General features: G+C 40.1%; 1 protein-coding gene across 1 annotated transcript in view; it reads left to right on the forward strand.

Moving 5' to 3' along the window:
* Positions 1–23410, forward strand: part of COL15A1 (collagen type XV alpha 1 chain) — a 109695-nt gene that overhangs the window by 16976 nt on the left and 69309 nt on the right. The window contains exons 3-5 of the mRNA XM_031608308.2: positions 14544–15091; positions 18180–18254; positions 18733–18828. Of these exons, the coding sequence (XP_031464168.2) occupies positions 14544–15091; positions 18180–18254; positions 18733–18828 (719 nt within the window). The remainder of the gene's footprint in view (positions 1–14543; positions 15092–18179; positions 18255–18732; positions 18829–23410) is intronic.

The raw sequence follows: 23410 nt of genomic DNA on the forward strand, positions 1-23410 counted from the left end.
AAAATGGTTTCAAAGTAATAGAGGGAAATTTAGATTGGATATAAGGAAGAAGTTTTTTACAATGATGGGTGGTGAGGCAATGGAACAGCCTGTCCAGAATGTGATGATTGCCCCACCCCTGGAGACTTTCAAGGCCAGGCTGGACCAGGCTCTGAGTTACCTGATCTTGCTGTAGATGGCCCTGTTCGTTGCAGGGCCATCTTGCATCACTGGACTAGATGACCTTTAAAGGTCCCTTTCAACTTGATTTTATGATTCTGTGATTCTATGATTCTACGATATTTCTTATTATTTCTTATTATTTCTTATTTATTTTATTTCTTATTTATTTATTTATTAGAGTTAACACTATAAAGAAGGAGAGCATATTGTAGACAACCTCACAGCCCTTCAGATGCTGGAGACCCTGATCTGTGCACTATTAGACAAGGCTGCCAAGGGACATGGCACTGCACCATGGCCTGAGGACCATGCTGGATATGTCACACAGCACAGGCCTGCACCAGGCAAACTGAATCACATGAATCACCAGTTCCTCCACATATAGTAGAATCCTGGTTAGAACTGCTACACAAAGATAGAGAAAAGCTTTAGATTTTAAATTCATATTATTTTTTGCAGTCATTATTATTTTATTATTATTATTATTTTTAATACAGATAGCGTGTTCTAGTAAAGCCTAATATTAAAAATGCATTGTCCTTCAATGTCATCCTTAGCTGAGGGCAAAGATACCATTTCTCGTTTAACCTGGCAGGTGGTTCAGCATCACACAGTTGTTCGCTCACTCCCTTCCTTTCAAGAGGGATGGGGGAAGAGTATTGAAAAAAAACAGAGTAGTACTTGTAGGTTGATGGAGAAAAGGAAAAGGATAATAATTTTGACAAATATATGTATATATAAAAATGTATATAACATAAGGTGCACAAGTAACTGATCCCAAACCCATGCCCAGCTAGGCCCCCTGGGTGGCAGAAGAGAGTGAGATGCACTTCCACTCCCTACAAAACTCCTTCTGTTTGATGTCATATGGTATGGAATATCCCTTTGGCCAGCTTAAGTCAGCTGTCCTAACTCTGTTCCCTCCCAGCTCCTTGAGCTTTTTGCTAACAATGTCCATGACTCTATACAACGTTGCTTAGCAGGAAGCTATAAACATCAGTGTGTTATGAACATTGTTTTTCCAACCAAAAAACCAAAAAATAGCATCATACCAGATGCTGTAAGAAAATAATTCCATCTCAGCTGAAACTAAGGTTCTTCCATATCCAAGATTAGGGATGAAAGTATAGCCTTGAGAATGTCCTTTAACTCAGTGAAGCTTGATTATGTGGCATTTGTTTGTTTTGAAAACAACCCCCTCACCTTCTTTGACTCAACATTTCTCCCACAACCAAGTCTTTCAGACAAGGAAGGCAGTAATGATTTATCACACGGATGATGGATAAGTTGGTATAATTACCTGCAGACTGCCTTCTCTGGTAAGGTGTAGTAATCTGATTTAAAATCCAGCAAAGAAGGCTCCTTATTGTGATCTACTAAGTGACAGCATTAGGCATAAAGAAACATGAGCTGCATTACCAGAGAGTTGACATCTAGAGTTTTGTGTGCGCTCTTTCAGAAGAAAAGCTGGGTAGCCCTTTCATAAAAATGTGCTGAGCTTAGGGTTCTGCTATGATATTTTGCTATTTTTGATCAACGCATTTTCAAAGGGTATAAACAGTGTCAAAATCTTTGCAAGATCAAAGGTCACGTTTGTTGAAATTTATGAGAATATTCCTACTGAAGTCAAAATCAGTTAATAGGACTCTAAGGAAAATCTGACTTCCTTTAAAGGGCAGTGATCAATGAAAGCATTGTAAATTTAAAGTTCAGACAATCTTACTGATCACTTCTGATTTCTCCTTGATCTTAAAAAATCAACAAAATGTTTTGCTGTGCTGCCAGAGCTCATTTGAGATAGCGCTTAGTGTGAAAATGCTACCCAAGTTCTCAGAATTAACTTCACTGGGAAAATTTATCTCTATGAAAAAAAATATATCCTAGCAGAACAGAATACTTTTTTATTTAAATGTGAAATATTAATTAGCAAAAAAAAATTAAAAATTAGTAATGCAAGAAAATACACAGAACCCTTAATTAATATAAATAATAACTTGATAATGTATCTGTATTGTCTACTAGCGAGTGAAAACATGTTAAATTCCATATTAAATTGAGCTTGCAGTGATGCCTTCTGCATATTTCTGTGTCTTCATCTATCACGTTTTATAAAACATCTGCTTTTATGAATGTAAATGTCTCAGTAGATGGCGTAAGTGAATACATGTCAGGGTTTCTGTTCTGTACAGGGCTATGTGAGTTTGCTGTGTACTGCAGGTGTTACGTAGTTTGCTGCTGTTTGTCAAGATCAAAACTGTGCGTTCACAGCAGAGCCAGGGGATCTTGCTGTGCAGTATCTCCCTTGACAGTGAATAAGAATGAAAAAATGGTAGCTAATTTTCAAGGTCAAGTGCGTGGTTTTGCACTTGGGGCATGGCAATCCCAAACATGAGTACAGACTGGGAGAAGAACTCATTAAGAACATCCCTGTGGGGAAAGTCTTCAGAGTTCTAGTACGCTGAAAGGTGATATGAGCCAACATATCATATGAGCTTGCAGCCCATAAGGCCAACAGTACCCTGGGCTGCCTCAAAAGAGGGGTGGCCAGCAGAGCGAGGTAGGTGATTGTCCCCCTCTGCCCTGCCCTTGTGAAGCCCTATCTGCAGTACTGCATCCAGGCCTGGGGCCTCCAGCACCAGGAAGATGTGGAGCTGTTGGAGCAGGCTCAGAAGAGGGCTGGAATATCTCTCCTACAGACAGACTGGGGGGTAAGGGCTTGTTCAGCCTGGAGAAGAGAAAGTTCTGAGGAGACCTCACTGTGGTCTTCCAGTACTTAAAGGGAGCTTATAATTAGAAGGGAGACTGATGTTTTACTGTCTGACGGTGATAGGACAAGTAGGAACAGTTTTAAACTAAAAGAACAGAGATTTAGATTAGATATTAGGGGGAATTTTTTTCACTGGTGAGGCACTGGAATATGCTGCCCAGAGAAGCTGCCCCATCCCTGGAGGCATTCACAGCAGGGTGGATGGGGCCCTGGGCAGCCTGATAGTGAGTGGCAACTCTGCCCATGGCAGGGAGGTTGGTACTAGATAATATTAAAGCCATTCTATGATTCTATGATAACAAATAACTAGACATTAAATCTCTGTACAAAGCTCAGTTATCTTTCAGGATACGGGTTGTCAACAAGTCTATGCTTCACAGCAGTATTTCAGATACCAAAGAAGGAAAATGACTGCATGCTAATTCAAAGCGAGATTGATCTAAGCAGAAGTCTTCCATATAACTAAACACATCCTGATGACACAGAGCAACTCTTTACTTGAGATCACAAGCTTTCTTTTCTCAAGAAGGAAGATGTTTTATGGTACATCTGCTATCTGATGTGGCTAATATATGATTACTTACATTGCAAGTAATTAAAGCTAGCTTTAGTTTACAGCAGCAACAGCTGCAAACTGTCCACAGGCACGTCATGTAATTATGAAAAGGCAAGAGAGAAAAGGAACTTTTGTTTCTTTTACAGTCTTTTTCTTGGTGGATACACAGATAGAAAAGTAGATTCAGAGAGTTCATGCACTCCACCAACTCAAATCATGAAGTCAGTTAAGAAGATAAAAGTTATACAGGAAGTAATTAAAATTATAACTCCTGATGTAGCAAGCTGGAAATATTTGTGGATGCCTGTTGCAATTCACAAGATAACCTTACTGAAGTATTGAGAAAGGGTAAAGAATTGGTATTTTCAAAAACTAGAAGTTGGTACAAATTAGAAGAATTCAGTCAGATTTCTAAAAGACTCTTTTTTAGATTTTCACTGTTAATAATATTTAAAGTAGAATAATGACATCACTGTCATCTGCCAAGTTACAGATTCCATCACAATTGACCATTTAACCTGAGTATTTATTCTACTACACCATTATGCTACCCAAGATATCTATTTTTGGTCAAACAAATGTTAGTTGTAAGGATCTTCTGGAGGTCATCTGATCCAATCCCCTTTTCAAAGGGGAACTGTAACCAGCACCAAGACTGTACGTTTGCCTAGCCAAGTCCTGAAAACCTCCCAGAAGAATAGTCTACAGTCTTTTTTAGTAAGTTGTGGCCGGATTACTCCAACCTCTTAACAAAGAAATTCACCCTGAAGTCAAACTGAACTTGTCGCACTGCAGGTTGTGGCTATTTATCCTTACTGTGCCACTGGTACCTTTAAAAGAGTTTACTTTATCAGCTTTTTAATAGGTTTCAGGTAGGCACAGGCTGTTTGATCAAGATAGAAATGGCCAACAAGAATATACGTGTCACTCAAAAAGTGATGTTTCCCATTTATTTCCATGTAAAATACAACAGATACGAAGAGCACAATCACACCATTTGATAGAACAAGTTTTCAGCTACAAAACATTATTTTTAAACATAGTCACTATGTATTGTCACCACTGATAAGCAAAAGCTTGTAAAAATCTGCATGGCCATCCAAAACATGGTTTGTACTTTACATCACTGTTGCTACTGCTAAAATGCACCACCCCCCACCTCACTGTGTTAATATCCACTGTTCAGTCTCCATAAACATTCAGCAAAAGTTGAGGAGTGCCAGTGGGTGCAGTTTTTTCCACATGGAGAAATTAATCTACACACCTTTGCTTCATATGCACTTCCATGCCAGCTGCCATTTTTTCAGGCTTCTTCTCTGCTGCCATTTGTCACACGACAAACAAATTTAATGAAATACTACCATACCACCACCGTCTGCCTCTGACATCGTGGGACAACATAATAAGATAGGAGGTATTACTTTCAGAGCAGCCTTCGTATTTAGTGTTAAGCAATAATGAAAAGTGTTAAGGAAAAAAGTTTAGGCATGGTATATTGTATATGCCTGAGGAATGTGCTGAGTGTAGATGTCACAGGACTACTACTACTGAGAGGAAGTGTGGAGGAATCACTTACATCCTCGTGTAGAAATTTGGCAGCAGGTAATGACAATAACAGTTCCAGCACATAGAAAGAAGGTTATTCATCTTTAGAAAAGTTTGTGACTACCAGGTATAGATGTGCAGAATGCTTGTTACAGTGCTGCAATACTGTTATCACTCTGGTTGTGAGAATACAGGTGCAAATACTAAAAATGTAGGTTGCTTCAAAATTTTTCTTTCAGAAGATAGTGGAATTACTACTATGACATTACGAATATGCTTAGAATGATAGCATCGAATAATCACTGAGATTGAAACAAACCTCTGAAGACTGTCTAGTCAACGCTTCCTGCTCAAAGCAGCTGGATCTACTCAAATCTCTTGATACAATACTTACATTTTCCTTGTTTCACCTTCTCATCCTCCAGAGCATGTTGTGATCAGAGTAGTGAAGGTTGCCCCCAACTTTCACATCCCCCATCATTTCTTCCTTTATTGTAGTATGAGGCCTAGCATACTGTCATCAGATCTTCAGTAATATCTACTAGCAGATTATTGTTAATGCACCTGGGAAGTCTGCTAGACTACTTGTGTCCTGCTGTGTTGTCCTTGTAGGTTTCTAAATTCATGTTTTGCAACGTTCAGAGGGAAAATTTGGTGAGATGGGAGAGATTGTTTATAGGATGTCTCTTAATGGATAAATATTCCTCTAAGCATAGAATCTTTTTCTGCAAAGGGAATCTTTATTAATTTATCTTTGTATTTTGCACTACTGCACATGAAAATTGAAGTACTTTTTCTTCTTGTGACCGTTTCCTATACCTGTTATTACCCTCCATGCCTAATTCATGCTCTGTGTATGACACCTTGTAAGCCATGTATTTATGTGTGGAGTACCCTTTAATAGATAATTCCCATGTCCTGATTCTTTGGAGTTCTTTCTTTTTCTTTACAGTCTCATATATACTTATGCACACAGTCATTCATGATGATTAAAGTAGGTAGTTCACTGTGAGTGTTTATATTAAATACAGAAAGTCCCTAAGATTGCCCTAAGTAATGCAACAAACAATTGATGAATTTCAGTCAACCGTTTAATAGCTCTGTTAGCTTTACCACACACTGTAATCAAATTGTTAAATATTTTCCACTTTGACCTCTCATCTGTTCTGATGAAAGAAGGACAGTAATTATTTAATGCCTGTGCTATAATTGATAGCTTATACTTCTATGGCTGAAAAAAAAAGGTTATCTTTTAAACAGACTTCTATCATCAAAGGAGAACAGTTCATTGAGGAAAACCGCACATTAAAAAGCTGTGGTTCTATAAACAAACAGCTATATTTATATATATTTATATATATATACACACACATAAGGAAGTTCTAAATGAACAGCCAACAGCAGTCAAGTATGTGATTATAGTAGAAAAAATGAAAAAATGGCTTCTATGGAAAAGAAACCAATCTATTGATTAGCTTGAAAGCACAGTAATACTGAAACAACATTTCCCCAGCAAGATCAGATGGGAGAAAAATAGGAAGAATATTCTATGCAATATAGATGCATATTTTATTTAATGTATTAGCTACAAGAACTACATGGTTGTTTTTTTTTGTCCACTAGAGGGCAGAGTGATAATGATGTAACAGCGGGAGCTGATAAAAAGTATTGAAAAACATTTTGCAGAAAAGAATGCTGAGCCTGATTCTCCGTGTAAGTATTACAGCTCCCACTGACTGCAGCCTTCCTTTTGGATTTACAGTAAAAAAAAAAAAAAAAAAAAAAAAAAAAAAGATTTCTGCATGGATCTGGAGAAAAAACATCTAACAACATCTAACAAACAGAAAATAATAAAATAGATTAGAACACGAAACACATCTGGAATGGATCTTCAAAGATTGTCAAGTTGAACTGCCTGACCATTTCAAAGGTAATCGAAAGTTAAAATATATTAGTGAGATCATTATACAAGTATCTCTTGAACACTGAAAGGCAACTGGCATCAACCACCTCTCGAGGAAGCCTTCTATAGTCCTTGACCACTCTCACAGTGAAGAAGTATTTCCGAATATCAAATCTGAACTTTCTGTGGTGCAGCTTTATACCATTCTGATGTGTCTTGTCATTAGTGACCAGGGAGAGGAGACCATCACCTCATCTGTACTTCTCTTCAGGAACTTTGAGACCAGTGAGTTGCCCCTGAGCCTGCTCTTCTCCATACTAGACAACCCGAGTGTCCTTGGCCACATACGACATTCCTCCATAGAATTATAGAATCATTAAGGTTGGAAAAGATCTACAAGAACATCTAGTCCAATCATCAACCCATCACTACTAGGCTCAATAACTATGTCCTTCAGTGCAACATCTATCTTTTTCTTGAAAACCTCCAGGGACAGTGACTCTACTACTTCCCTGGGCAGACTGTTCCAATGCTTGACCACTCTTTCTGAGAATAAATTTTTCCTAATATCCTGAACCTCTCCTGATGCAACTTAAGACCATTACCTCTTGTGCTATTGCTAGCTAACTGGGAAAAGAGGCCTACTCTCATAGGCTTTCTATAGCCTTTGTTCAGATAACTGTAGAGTGCAGCAAGGTCTCCTGTGAGCCTCCTCTTCTCCAGGCTAAACAATCCAAGTTCTCTCATCCATACCTCGTAAATCTCATGTTCTAGACCCCTCACCAGCTTCGTTGCCCTTCTTTCGAGGTGGTCCATGGTGTCAGTGTCTTTCCCGTAGTGAGAGGCCCAAAACTAAACACAATACTCAAAGCATGGCCTCACCAGTGCCAAGGACAAGGGACCTCCCTGGCTAAACTATTTCTGATACAAACCTTCTTGGACACCTGGGCACACTGTTGGATCATGATTAGCCTGCTATCAATTAAAACCCTCAGATCATTGTCCTCCACACAGCTTTCCAGTCACTCTGCCCCAAGACTGCAGTGAAGCCTGGGGTTGCTGTGACCAAAGCATAGCATCTGGTACTTGCTCTTCCTGAAGCTCATAGAATTGGCCTGTTTATCAGTCCAGACTATTCAGATCCCTCTGTAGGGCATTCCTACCCTCAGGCAGATCAATACTTGTTCCCAACCTGGTGTCACTTGCAAACTTACACTCAATTCCCTCATGCAGATCATAAAGATATTAAACAGGACTGACATCAAGACCGCTGAGGAACACAACCAGTGACTGCTTACCAGCTAGATTTAGCTCCCATCACCACCACTTTCTGGTCCCAACCATCTAATCACTTTTTAACCCACTAAAGAGGACATCTGTCCAAGCCATGAGCTCTCAGTATCTCCAGGAGAATATCAGGGGCAATAATGTCAAAGGCTTTATTAATGTCTAGACAGAATACATCCACTGCCTTTGCCTCATCCATCAGGTGATTCACCTGGTCACAGAAGGAGATCAAGTTGGTCAAGCAGGACCCATGTTGTCTGCGTCTGATCCCCTGGTTGTTGCATACATGCCATGTGATCACACTCCAGACAATCTGCTTTGTAATTTTTCCTGGTACCAAGTCCAGATTCACAGCCCTGTAGTTCCCTGGATCCTCCTTCCAACCTCCTTGCTGTAGCTGGGTGTCACAGTTGCAAGTCTCCAGTCTGGAATCTCAACCCTAGTATGCTGCCCTTACACTCATCTCAAGTGAGCCTGGTTTTATTCCTTTCCCCCTTGAAACCTAGTCTAAAGACCTCTAAACAAGCCCACACGTGGACTAGAATTCCTATCATCCTTTGAGACAGATAAAATCCATTTGTCACCAGCAAGCCTAGTGCTGAATAAATGATCCCCTGATTAAAAAGAAAACAAAACAAAATTCCTTGTGGCATCAACCTCTTAGCCAAGTGTTTATCGGGTTTTCTTTTTCCTCTCAGTTTTATTGGGTTTTCCTATTCCTCTCAGTATTTTTCCCTCCTTGTGAAGGGATCAAGGAAAACACCACCTGAGTTCCTGCTCCTTCAGCTAACCATCCCAATGCCCTACATCTCTCTTGATAGCCATTGGGTTTCTCCCCACAACTCAGCACTTACAACCTGAACTATCGGAAGTAGATAATAATCAGAGGACCATACCTGACTAAGGAGCTTCCTAGTAACATCCCTGACTTGGGCTCCTGGGAGGGCATCAGGCTTCACTCTGAGTTGGGTCTGGTCAGATTATTGGGCTCTCTGCTCCCCTCAAAGGGAGTCACCTATGACAATTACACTTGTTTTGTTCTTGGCAGAAACAGTCTTAAAGCATGCAGGTGTCTGATTCACCCTAGAAAACCCTCTGCATGGGTTTCTTCAACATCCTCACTTACCTGTGCTTGAAGTCCCAGAGCTTCTTACCTTTTCTACAAGGGCACCTGGGGAGATGATGTAGGCTGGGAGGGGGTTTGCCTGCCATCCCAAGCAGGGACCTGTTTCCTCTCTTCCCTGTCTCTTAGGTCCCCTTCTTCTGCCTACCGATAAGAGGATAGGGGATTCTCTGCTAGTGGCAGTGTGTCCTGCCAGTGACTTTCTTGAAGAAATGGAAGGGTGTGGCTCCACTAGACGATCTCCCTTTCATGTTCCCTGATGCTTCTTAATCTTTCTACCTCCTCTTTTAGCTGTGCAGGTGTTTAGATCACCCACCTGCTCACACTGCACATAAGTTGTATCTGTCCAGTAGTTGTGATAGCCTCAAGCATTCCCTGCAGCCAGAGACCTGGACAGCTGCGTGTTTGTGTGGGTGATTGGTCTGAGTAGCCATGTTGTTTTTAGCAATGCCTTTTGGCTGAGTATAGACCATTGCTATGTCTAGTTCTACTGAAAAGGTGAGGACCAATAGTTGAGCTGGCCTCTCAAGTGGGGAGAGGAAACTGCATCCTCTCTTCTTGCCCTCCCACATGAACTGCCGTGCAAACTGCCAGGTCATGATCTATTTGCCATGCTTCCAGTTACTCACGCTCCCTAGGGGCTGCCTTTGTATATGTGGGGAGCTTCTGCCATTACTACTGACTTTGCTCACATCGTGTTACAGTCACGTCTCATCACTGGCTCCACACTTCCTGCTCAGGAAAGGGAGGGAGGTGGAGCACCCCAGCTCTCCCTGTGCTTGCTTTCGTGATATTTTGCCGTGGTTTTGCCATGGTTATGACTCTCTGCTAAGGGTCTCCCATCACAAGCCTCCACTGTGAAGTTTATCTGCTTGAGGTCTTCGATAAAATGGCTTGCTGTAAGTAGCTTGACCTGCTACATAATGGGATTGCTTGTTCCTTGTCCTTTTAAACACGGTACTTGAAAAGGGACCAGTTCTCATGGATCCCTAAACCCTCTAGAGCCAATTCCTAGTGAACACTGCTAACTAGCTCCCTTAGTCACTTAAAGTTTGTTCTCTTAAGCTGCAGACTGGCAACTCTGCTCACTACACCAAACTTCTGTCTCACTACACCAAAAAAATTCACTGTGGCAAAGACTGCCACCTACCATCACATCTCCTCAAGGTCTTCTCTATTCTCAAACAGATCTAGGAGATGACCTTTTCTAGTTGGCTCACTATGTGCTTATGAAAGGAAATTGTCTTCAATGTGCTTTAGGAATTCTTCAGACTTGCTTGTCACAGCAGTTTGATATTCCCAGTTTCTGTCTGGGAAACTGGAATCTCCTGAAAAGACTAGGGCAGCTGATCCACATATGTATCCAATTTGCTTGCAATTCATCCATGCTATTTCCCCGGGAGTGTGGTTAATAGTAGACACCCACAATGTCTGAGTGTCCTCTTCAGTTCATGGAGGAGCCCACAGAGGAGCAGGCCCCAAGCTAGAGTTGCAACCTGTGGAGAGAACTCTATGGTAAAGTTGGAGTTTGGGGGGATCTGCTTATGCAGGATGGGCCCCATGGTACAGACCCAAGTTGGAGCAGTTCTTCAACAGCTGCTGCTTGTAGGAAGTCCAAGTATGATCAGTTTGGGAAGGATGACATCTGTTGGAAGGACCACATACTGAAGCAGGGAAAGAGAGTGAGAAGGAAGGAGCAACAAAGACAAAGCTTTACAAACTGACCTTAACTTCCATTCCCAGTTCGCCTATGCCTCTCAAAGGAAGGCATGTAGAAGTGAGTGGATGGGAAGGAGTTTATTTTCAGTTCTCACTGTTCTAACCTGTCATCAATAGGCAATAAATTACTTTCATTTCTCTTATGATTAGCCTGTTTTGCCCGTTGGCAGTAACTGATGTGTGAACTCTGTCTTTATCTCAGCATGTGAGCATTTTTAACACATTTTCTCCCCTTGCCCTTTAGAGGAGTTGGAATGAGAGACAACATGGTAAAGCTAAGATACCTACCACTGATAAACCATCATAAACACAACTCTTAATATTCTTTTCACCTAAAGATGAAAAGGAAAAAGATGTCTGAGGAAAAATATCTGCTGGAGAAGGAGCTAGTTTTTCTGTTTCTAAATATAGCTTTGATACTTCTAAATTATTTATTTGTGGAGAACTTCAGACTTCACCCAGGCAGTGGAAGCAAGTGAATGTTGAAGCTAATGCATAGAGAAGATATTAGAATTGATTTCATCTTTGGGACAGGGAAAACATTTTTTATATCTTTGCAATGACACCAGGACAATGAAAAATGCTGCAACGCATAGCCTAGTCTGGTACTCCATATGAGTAATGAATAACAGAAATATAGTTCAGCTGAAAAACCTCTCTCTATCTCCCTCTCTCATCAGAACCATCTTGCAAGGTTTCAGAACACAGTGCAACCTGTATATATTTTACCTGACTTTTACTGGGTATTCTAAGCAAAGCCTTTCAGTTCACTTTGTTGGCAAGGTTCGGATAGGCTACCATACCTTTTCCATTTGGATTTTTTCAGCCTATATAACTACTGCAGTTACAATAGCTGAATAAGTTTAAAAAGAAAGATGCTGTATCAATCCACACTGCAAAAATATATACATTATGAAAGACGTGGGAATGTTTGAAAATCGTGGAACAAAAAGTCATTTTATAACCGACTTTTGTATTATTCCCTACTATCGTTTTTTAATGTTTTGTACAGTTTTGTTTCAGATTGTCAGCCTGGGGATAGATCGTTGCCTCCCTTGAGGGATTAGACTGCAGGCAAAGAGGTGGCACTGTCAGTCAAACTTTCTTCATTTCAAATAACTTTGTCCTTTTCTCCATTTACTTTCATCCCATTAAATCCTCTGTAACGGAGGATTCCCTGTGTAAGTAGATAATAGGCATCCACCCTGTTATATACTTGAAACCTCCAACCTCATCATATGCTAGTAGCTCTTTAGTACCTTAATGAAAAGCTATCGTGAAAGTTGTGAGACTAATTGTTCAATTTCTCATTCTGGATGGGCAATTATCATGCCTGAGTTGATTAGCTAACACAAAAACATGGTGCTTGGAACAGTGGAGCAGAGGGGGATGTAGAGATAGTACATTTACTGGAAGCAGACACAGGTCTGAACTTTAGGTATTTCAGGTTGCCAGGGTGTCCTGAGCTGAAATTAAAATACTGACTTAGAACACAGATTCTAAGAAATCAACTGTTAACTATTCTGAACCATGTCCATCCTATTAGTTTGCATACAGCCAGCAAACTTCAGCTCAAACAATGACTGTAGTGTATGTGGATAATTTCAGCATAAAGTGCATCAGAATCTGGAGACAGGCAGGCAGAATTAGAAGGCCATGTGCCTCAACATTACTCAGCTCAGGTGAACTTTTCAGTTTCTGTAAGTACTTTTACAAAAAGAGATCTAGGGACTAAATCCCATCTGTTGTAACTAATGTTCTCAAAAGCAACTGCTTTTAGCTCCTGGCCTCTGTAACATAGGTAGCATCATCCTACCATAGGTGACATCAGCTTGCCCCACGTTGTGTTGATACTGAAATGACCACTGAGCAAACTGATTTTGCTTAATGCCACGTTCATTTTACCGTTATCAATTTGCGTAATACAGAGATGTTGTCACAAGGAAAAGCCTTAGGAACACTAGTAGTGGTAGCCATGGTGAACAACAGGCCAAGTAGGTACAAAGAAGCACCTAAATACCACAGATTACTTGGAAGATGTTCTTTACACCTGCCGTGATGGACAAACGGAACTGTGAAGCTTGAATCACGGATTATTTTTGTTCTTAGTGATGTTTCAAGACTGCTTGCCTCATCTGTATTTTTCTAACACAAGACATGTTTTCCATGCTGCAGTTTTTATGTACTTCATATGAGAAATGTGGTGTTTTGAGGTAGAGAAAGAAAGGAATTACACAACAGTGATTCCAAATACATCCCTTCTTTATCTATGGTTTGAAGATATTCAAGAAAGAAGAAGAATTTAGAAAGAAGCCGGGGTGCATTTGATCTTGAAAGTGATTTAAAAACCTGAATTTCATGGAGTTAGAGTAATTTTTTGTATGTCTGCTGAGAATGTCAACAGTTACCTAGTTACTGGAGTTTACAGCATGAGTCATTATGGTTTTATATGGTGTAGCTACATTAAGACATACCCTAAGAACTTTGTTTGCTTTTGCATAACATAAATGTTCTAAAAACAGTGAAAATATTCACTAACCTAAAGAACAGTGACTTTTATATAGAATGAGATAATTAAAAATACAAGGTAAGAGGAGACTGCAAAGGCGGAAGAAAGAAGGGAAAGGCTTTAGTTTTGAGTGGAACTCTGAATAGATTCAAATATGAATCGCTCACTGGGATTAAAAATGGTACCTTTTTCTGCTTGTTTTTCACTTCTTAGGAGGATGCTAGTTTGCATGTTTGGTTTTTTTTTCCTGTTATACTGTTAAAGTATGCCTGCCCAAAACTTTAGTTAAAATTTGATGTTATCAGCATTACTGCATTGCCAGTAAGGAATTTGCTCTCTGGGCTTGTTTGCCAGAGATATTTACTTCTGTATGCTAGCTGAAGTAGAAATTCTCTCATTCCCAATGCTGAAGGGTTTTCTTATGTACATTGTGAAATTAAGGAGATAAATTTGAGGGGGAAAAAAGGACTTAAAATCTGAAATTTGCTTTGGAAGATGGGCTAATTGCAAGGGTTACAACAAGCCCACTGCAATTTTTATCCTGGCTCAGTGAAACTATGCTGTGCAATATGTATAGATTTCTTGTTCCCTGTTCTCATCTAATTTGAGAAAATCTTTGCTGAATGCATACTGTAAGCACTTGCATAAGATTTATTTGCAGTTTATAGCCAGCTAAAATAAAATATCTTTTGTAGGAAGTACTTGCTACCTCCCAATTTCACCAAATGTTTACATGGCCCTTTTTTTAGCTTGTGAGTAATCTCAGTTTAGTCAAATAACAAAAGTTCACACATAGACATAGCTAGGCATGTTTAAGCACTAATCGAACTGGGACATAAAGCATTAGCAGCATGTCAGCAGTAGTTGAACACTGCTTTACAGTTTTTAAGATCTTCATTAAATGATTCAAATTAAACGGGTTGTGAACGTCAAGAATAAATAACTTTTTTTTTTTTTTCTCGTACTTTACAGAACGAGGCTCAAAAGAACATCTTGATCTCACAGAGTTAATAGGAGTTCCACTCCCTCCTTCTGTCTACTTTGTCACTGGCTACGGAGGTTTTCCAGCGTATAGCTTTGGTACAGATGCCAACATTGGTCGATTGACAAGTGCTATAATACCACTGCCTTTCTATAGAAATTTTGCAATTGTAGTTACAGTGAAACCAAACAGTGATCGTGGAGGAGTGCTATTTGCAATAACAGATGCCTTCCAGAAAACTATTTACTTGGGAATTAGACTTTCACCAGTTGATGAGAGCACCCAGAGAATAATTATGTATTATACTGAGCCTGGCTCTAGTATCTCCCGAGAAGCGGCTTCATTTAAAGTGCCAGTGATGACTAATAGGTGGAATAGATTTACAGTGACTGTTGAGGGAAATAGCATTGCTTTGTTCATGGACTGTGAAGAGTATCAGAGAGTACAGTTTCAGAGGTCGGATCGAGCCTTGGTATTTGAATCTGGCTCTGGGATATTTGTTGGTAATGCAGGAGCCACAGGACTGGAAAAGTTCACAGTAAGTACCATGCAATACATTCACATCTGATCCAGATATTGAGCCCAATGCTCAATTTTTTTGTACTAGGAATATAAAAGTAAATATATCACATTTGTAAGGTCTTTTATCCGAAAGACAGATTTCAACTTATACATTTGTTTAATTTCTGAGAATAATACCTTTGTAAAAATTCAGTATTTTAAAGTCTTATTAGCTAGATACATTTATTTCACACAATATCAGGAAGAGATAAAGATACACGTGAAATAAAGCTGTTTCTACAATTTATATACTGCTTGAAGCTTTTCAGTTGTTCTAGAAAAATGGAATGGACCTTAACCACTCTTGCAAAACTGGAATGTAAGCATCTTTCAGCTGTATTCAGACTGGAATTCTCAGCCATTGATCTTCCAAGGTTACTGAGCAGGCGACCAACTCATTGCCAAACTGTAATGGAAATGTCACACCTTTTATGTCTTGTTTTTGTACTTCTTCTGTACTTCAAAAATTGCATGGTAATTTATGAGATTTATACCTCTTACCAAAAATTAGTAGAGCAGCACAAAACTGAAAAAAAATATATTTGTTTTAGGAAAACAAGATATTATTTCCAAAGCTCAAGTTGTGAGCTCCATTAGATAAGCAACCAAAATAATGTGTTTGTGTGATTTATGTCTTGTCTTAGCACATAGGAATGACACAGATATATTGATTAGTAGCAAATAAATGGTAGAAAGGGATATGTAGGATAACTGCCTGCTTATGCTGCCCTACCTAGACAGTTAGAATGACTGGACTATTGGAGCTTCCTGATTACTAGCAGGAATAAAAAACATTCAAGAAAATTAGTTGATTTGGGTGCCCTACCTGGACAACTCATGTTTGTTAATCAGTTTCTGAGATTATCACCAACAAACCTGTAAATACTGTGGAAGGGATGCATTGTGGCTTACACCCTAATGTATTTCCCACTCAAATAGGCTTTTTTTTATGCTATATTTCATTTTCCTGATTGTTTCATTGCTATGAATTGTGATGTATGCTTTAGTTCACACAGCGCCTTTGTGGTTTTATTTCTTCATGTATCATACGTCAAAATTGTTTCAGAATAGAAAAATTACGTTGTTGATTAGCTGCTCAGGCAAGAATATTTTGCCCCAAATAGAAACAATTCACAGCAGACTGGAACAATGTCTCTGTATGTCAGTTGCTATTTTGTTCTGGCTCATGGGAATTCATCTGTCCAAAGCCCTGGTTGCCAAACACAAAAGGACATAACTATAATCAGATTTTATGGAACAAAAAGGAAATTCTCACCCTTGTTCCTGTAAAAAATGTGCAAAAAAGAAATGAACCAAATCATGCTGATTTAGTGATGATGTATCTGCAAACCAGCTTTAGCAGAGAAGGCAGCAGCAGACACGAGATCTAGAGAGGGTCTACAGTACCTGATACCCATCCTCTGTACTGTGACAGACTTGACCATTACCTTCTTGGTTGGAATATATGGCTGACAGTAACTTTTCTTGGAAAAGCTTAGTGCTCTTCATTTTGCTTCCTTCACCTTCCAGAGCTGCAGATAAAAGCAAGAGAGGAGAATTTGTTTTCTAAACATGATTTAATCATAACATGAAAGTTACTCATCACTTCCAAGAGATAGCTCAGGTATCTGTTTGCATATCCTTTCATGTGTAGTTTTCAGTAGACAGGTTAGTTTAACATTGTTCAATATCTGATTCAGCCATTGTTTAATTATAGGAGAAAAAAGGTGACTCAAATCACTAAGTTTTTATCTAAGATTGTCTGCAAATTCAAGAAGTACCAACATAGTGTGTTTCATGGCCTTTGATGGTTAGAGGACAGCTAAAGAACCTCACTGTTTGTTTCTTTTTCCTTTCTGAAATATTCTCAAATCCAGCAGAAATGTTGCTTTCAAAATATTCCCTTGCTTATAATTCCCCAAAGCCTTTAGGGAAGGGAGAGAGGACAGCAGCAGTGGAAACAGGGAGGCAGAAAGTAGGACGTGGCAAACAAATGGCACTGCAGTTTGCTTTCTTGTTTCTTTGTTTTTATTTTATTTTATTTTGTTATATTAAACAAGAGCAAACCATCCTATGATTCTTATCTCAACAACTGTTGCAGTTTTCCTCACCAAGACTCAGGCTGTACCTCTGTATGAGAAGATCTGCTATGAGTCCGTGACCGCAGTCAGCACACCGAACACAACCAAAATGTTGCTGCGTAGTGTAAACATTCTAGTTCCTTGAAGTCACCAGATAAATATATATTTTTAGGAGTTACGTGGAGACAAAGACTAAATCTGGCAGCTTCTTTAGGCTGTTGCCTACAGAAAGTGCAAGAGTAGGAAGGCAAAATATGTAGAGTGAGCGGAACAGGAAGACACAGATCATGAGTGATAGATGTCCAAATTGTCTTTTTACCTTTTTATGTATGTGTCTATCATGCCCAGCTCCATGAAACCTCATAACAGGGGAACGTCCCCCACATTTCTCTGAATCTTTGTAATCTAAAAGGCAAGATTTAAATGATTAAAACGACTATTTCTGCTTCTTCAGCATGTCAGAGTGAGAAATGTAAATCGCAACTCAGAAACATTTGTTCATCAAAAATACCATCTCCTTTCTTTCTGATTTGAGGTTTAAAGCTGGTTTCTCCCCAGATTTCTTCACCACTTACCTGTATTCCCTCACAATCCTTTGCCTGCTTTGTATGGATTTTCCCTTGCAGTTTTTGTAGCAGCAGTGTACTTTTTAACTAGGAAAAAAAGCAGGCAGCACTTCAAAGACTCTTAGTCAGAATCTAGAAATCTATCTTTCAGATGAAAGACAAAGTATGTAAACAATTTAACAGTTCTCTTGACCTAAAACTCATAGTCTGGCAGCTTCAAATTTTATTACAAGACCAGAACATGAAAACATATTTATACTTTTAAATTGAGCTTATTTTAAAAAATAAATAAATTCATGCCTCAGATAATTTTCCAAGCAAGTAGAGGGTTTTATAGTCTGTTTTCAATTTGTTTTTCATTTTTGTGCATACTTGATGAAATATTACTTCCTAGAACTGCTTTTCTTGTTTCATGTAGGGCTCCATTCAACATCTGACAATCAGATCTGACCCAAGAGCTACTGAAGAACATTGTGAAGATGATGATCCAGATGTGAGTATTCTTACAAACATTTCCTTATCTATCCTCAGTTTCTGTATATCTGATTTCAAAGTCATTTACCATAGGATATTTTTCATAGGCCTAACTATTGTATCCTCTTGTCAAGACAATACATTTAAATTCTCTGTGTGAAAGAATCTCATCTTTTTTTTACTGTGCAGTCTGTAAAACAGTGATTTAAAAAAAAAAAAATCCTTTTCTTTTGTCTGTAACATCTTTGAGAAATGGAACAGTGTTTAATATTTATCTAAAAGGTCATCTTCATGAAATGTCCTAAGTGTCAAAAGAAGTTGACATCATAATGATACTGAGGCTTCCCTAATCTGGGAAAATAAATAAATAAATACATACATACCTACGTACATATGTAGATATAAGTTTTTTCTGCATAGAAGTAGGTAATTCCTCGGAGAACATGCTTTTTCCTTTGATTTTTATGAACTGGCTGTTATGCTTGGATTTTGCACAGGCTTCAGGGGACATCAGTGGCAATGGCAGCGTTCAAGAATATGAAGGCATTACTGAGACACAAGAAGAACTGGTGCCTTCTCACCTTCTCATGAGGGTAAATTGATGGGATTTATTCACTTTACCTTTCTGGTTTAATACTGCTTTTTCAGGTCGTAAGGTGTAGATTCTGCCACTAGTGTTTCCTTTATAGCAGCTTCCAAAGAACAATATGTGCTCATCCACAGGAATGACTGCACTGCATCGGATCAAAAGGATGGTTTATTTGACAAGGATCAACAAGTGCCTTGAGAAGAATATAAGTACAAGAAAAGAATGCAAATATGGCAATTATCTGGAATACTCATTTGTTGTGTTTTAATCTGGCAGGTGGCTAAGTGCTACAGACTTTCACTTACTTTCCCTTTTCCCAGTGGGATGTGGAAGAGAATTAAAAAAAAAAAGTGGAACTTGTGCTGTGCTACTTTTCCAGCAAATGTCTGGATGGTTGAAGTCCCTCACCAGGATGAGTGCATGAATTCATGATGCCTCCTGTAGCTGGTGGTAGAATGTCTCATCCATAGGCTCTGCCTGATCTGCTGTCCTGCAGCAGACATCGATCACAAGGCTTCCTTTGCTGCATCAATCTCTGTCACCCATAGACTTTCAACTAGCTCATGACTGTTCTTCAGGGACAGCTCTTCACATTCCATTCCTTTCCTGATGTAGCTAGAAATACCTCCTCCCTTCCTTCCTTGCCTGTCCCTTCTGAACAGCTCATAGCCATCAACAGCCACACTCCAGTTGTGGGAACCATCCCACCAGTTTTTGGTGATGTCAACTATATCATGATTTTCAAGCAGGACAGTAGCTTCCAGCACCTCCTGTTTGTTTCCCAAGCTGTGTGCCTTGGTATAGAGGCACTTCAGCTGGGCAGCTGCTCTTGTCACTTCCTTAAAAATAACTCCTTAATTCTTTTTAGGCTTTTTCCTTGATTTTCCCCATTACCTTCTGTTTCCTCAGCAGTCATTGCCTCATCACCAGAAGAGGAAGACAGAAGAGGTTCTGTTCTGCATATTGGATGCTCTGTTCCCTGTAGGCAGGCATCACCTACAATTCTCATCTCTTTTTCAGTGAAGTAGTCTTGGTGTTGGGGGAAGGCCTTTCCTGGTTTGGTTTTGTTAGCATGTCAGGACTGAGTGGGCTGTTAATACCTTCAGACAGGCATTCCACATTCAGAGCCTCATACCTGTGGTAGAGAGGCACCTGGGAGAGCAGAGCAGGCAAGGAGGGTTTCCATTTGCAGCTTTGGGCACAGAGTTGCCTCCATCCACTCTTTTCCTTTGTGTTCTTGCCTCCAGCTTTGCAGTTTTTTTCTTCAGCCTGATGTGACACAGTCTGCCTTGGGTTTAAATACAGGCTGCCATGGGTTTGTGTTTTTTCCTTTGAAATAACCTGTTTGTGCATGGCTGAGTTGTGGTTTCCCTGTTTCTTCTTTTTGTTCCCAATGGCACTTTTTAATTGATGTATTTCATCCTGTAGCCTGGTCACAAGGCAGGGCAGATTGTCTACCTGCTCACACCTCACACAGCTGTTTTGATTGCTGCCCCACGACGCCAGTGAGAGACTCATACACTCAGCCAGAGGACTGAACTGCTACATGATTGTCTCTGAATTCTAATAGCTGAAATACTGGTATGTACAGGTGGATGAGTTGTTGAACCTTATTTCTTTTTCTCTGAACCTCTGAGTCAGTTTCTTCCACAACTGAGACACAAGCCCATAGGGAGAAAGAGAGACTTCATTTTGCCCAAGTAGGGTAGCCACTTCATCCACTGTTGGGCTTTCATTATCTTTCCAGTTCATTCCTGACAGGGTGCTGGCATACAATGATGGTACATTCCATACAATTCTCCATCACATAGGTCACACACGTTTAATGTCATCTGGATTTTGGGAGTTGGTATTATCAACCAAGTTAATTCCATACACCACCTCTACCAAAGCTATTTCCCTCAAGCACTGAATACCTTTCTCCATGATGATCCACTTGCCTGAGCTAAATACCAGGTCTTCCTCGAAGAGACATCTTTCCCTCACGACTGACAAGAGTTGCTGCCATTCAGTGAAAGACTGTGTCTCCTTTCCAATAGCTTTGTCAGTGCCAGTTTCCCTAGAAAGGGATCTCAGCTGCTTGGCTTCACTGCCAGCTAAGTCCAGGACACTGGCTCCACCATCACCTGTACAACAGCCATAATCTTTTCACAAATCTCGCAGCTCACTCAGTGTTAGGAGTCAGATGGTTTCTGTTTTTTCCTCTTTTTGCCTTTGTGATTGGTCCACTTTCACCTGCTTCTTCTCTGAATTTATAAGCTTCTCTCTTTGCTAAATGTTCTGACTTTCATAGACTTTTCTTAATCTTGCTGATAGTGGCACTGATTGGTTCTCTGGTTGAACCATGGAGCTTGTTACAGGGATTGAAGTGACCACAGGGCTGATTGTGAGGGTCATGGCACCTGCAGGGCCCACCAGAAGGGTTAGAGCAACTGCTGGCTCTGTCATAAAAGTCAGAGCAACTGCAGGACCCATCACAGGGGTTAGAGCAGCCACAGGGTCTGTAACAAGGATCGGAGCAGCTGCAGGACCTGTCACAGGAGCTGGAGCAACAGCAGGGCTCATTGAACGGTTTTGAGTGGTCACAGGTCTCATCACATGCTTGCAGCAGCCATTGAATCTGTATCAGGAGCTGGAGCAATTACTGGGCTTAGTGCAGGAGTTAGAGTAACCACAGGACCTGTCAGAGAATTTGGAGCAGCCACTGAGTTTACTGAAGGAGCTTGAGCAACCACAGGACTGAACTTCTGGGCATGGTGCACCTCCATTGGGAGGAATATTTTTCTTTTTTTTTTTTTTTTGGACACAGTACTTGGAACAGCCACAGGACGTGCAGCAGAAGCACCCACAGGACTCATCACAAGGATTGGAGTGGCAGTAGGTGAGCAGTGGTTACAATGCTCAGAGCAACCACAGGACCTGTTGCAGGAATTGGAGCTGCCACCGGAATTGGAGGGTCCATTGCATTGTTATCAGATCCAGATGCATTCTCTTTCCCTTGAGGATGCTGAATAGCGTTGAACAGAGCTCAGTAGGCACAGGCCAGTTCAGCACGCTGCAGTGATTTCTACCTCTTTCGGATTGCTAGGGCAACAGCAGACTTTTTCCAAATGTTTTATTAATTTTTCAGGTTTCCGCAGTTGTTCAGAAGTGAAGTTTCAAACCACTGGGGGTGCAGTGCTCTAGACAACTGCCCATACTGTTCTGCACTCTCTGTCACTCAAAAATATCCCACCTCAGGGCAGATCTCTGGGCAATATTCTAAAAGAATTGTTTAATCTCAAACATAACCTGAAACACATTCATGATACACAGCAATGGAAGCACACTGGTGTGAACATCCCACAGGTATTCATAATTCTCAAGAGCTGTGGTAGCTTGCTCTTGAGCTCTAGGCAAAGAAAGAAAGAAATTGAAAGAGAGGCTGAGGAACTGCTGGAAAGTGCCCTCCCCTATCTCCTCTATAACTAAGCTCTCTGAGGAGACAAAGCAAAGGGTGTAATTACTAATACTATCAACAGTATGGTTTCCATTGCCCAAAGACAACTGCAATGCCAAATACCCACACAGTGTTAGTTTCTCAGCTGCCAATTTTATCATAATATAGGCCAAGGCCACACTGCTTAGCAAAAGAAAAACCTTAATGCAATCCCCAGAGAAGACAAACAACACAGCAGGGAAAATAAGCAGCAAGCAACATGCTACATAGTATGAGAAGTCTCTGAAAGAGTCTTCATAAATAGTGAAAAAATTAACATAATGATCAGCAATTATCAAACTACAACAACATCTTTTGTTAACACACTGCAGTCAGATCTGCTGCTATCTCAACACTTCCAGTCCCACACTGAGTGCCAAAATGCCTTTTGTGGTTTAACCTGGCAGGTGGTTCAGCACCATACAATCATTTGCTCACTTCTTCTTCCCAGAGCAGTGATACAGAAAGTGCTTGAGCCAGGAATGTGTATGTTTGTGTTTAGTGGATCTCAGCTGCATATGTCCCCGTGAATCTCTTGGCTTGTTCTTTTCAATTCATGGGAATTTTAGCATCCTCAGTTTCTTCCTGCAGATTTCCTAACCCTAATCACCTTCCTTGGCCTCCTGGCAATACTCTTCCCATTGCAGACCAGGATGATGCTGGCCTTCTTTGCCAGAAGAGCACACTGCTGGCTCTGCTTCCATTTGCCTACTGGAGTCCTGGATAGATAGCATTCTTTGGATTGTTTCAGAATGTTTCCATTTAATGGACCTTATATAATTTTTAGCTCAGTGAATCAGCAAAAAAAGAGGTGTTCATCATCTCTGTAAGAGGTCTCTTTTTGTAAAGAATCTTTCTGTGTTTTCCCTGACAATTTGCTCTTCAGCCAAAAACTGTTTTTGGCACATCCAAAGGAATTCTCAGAAAAAAAAAAATACCGCCACTCTGTATATCAGAAATGCAATGACAGACAATGCCAGAAAGGAAAAGCAGGAAAAAAACCTTTTTCATTTTTAATTCATGAGTCTTGAAGCCATTTGGTGTGTGTTGGAGTATTGGTTTTATAAGGATTTTTTTTTTTCCCCCAGGAACAGAGTTCTTTTTCTCT

Source organism: Phasianus colchicus, chromosome 3, assembly GCF_987193195.1.
Source record: "Phasianus colchicus chromosome 3, bPhaCol1.hap1.1, whole genome shotgun sequence".
NCBI classification, from domain to species: Eukaryota; Metazoa; Chordata; class Aves; order Galliformes; family Phasianidae; genus Phasianus; species Phasianus colchicus.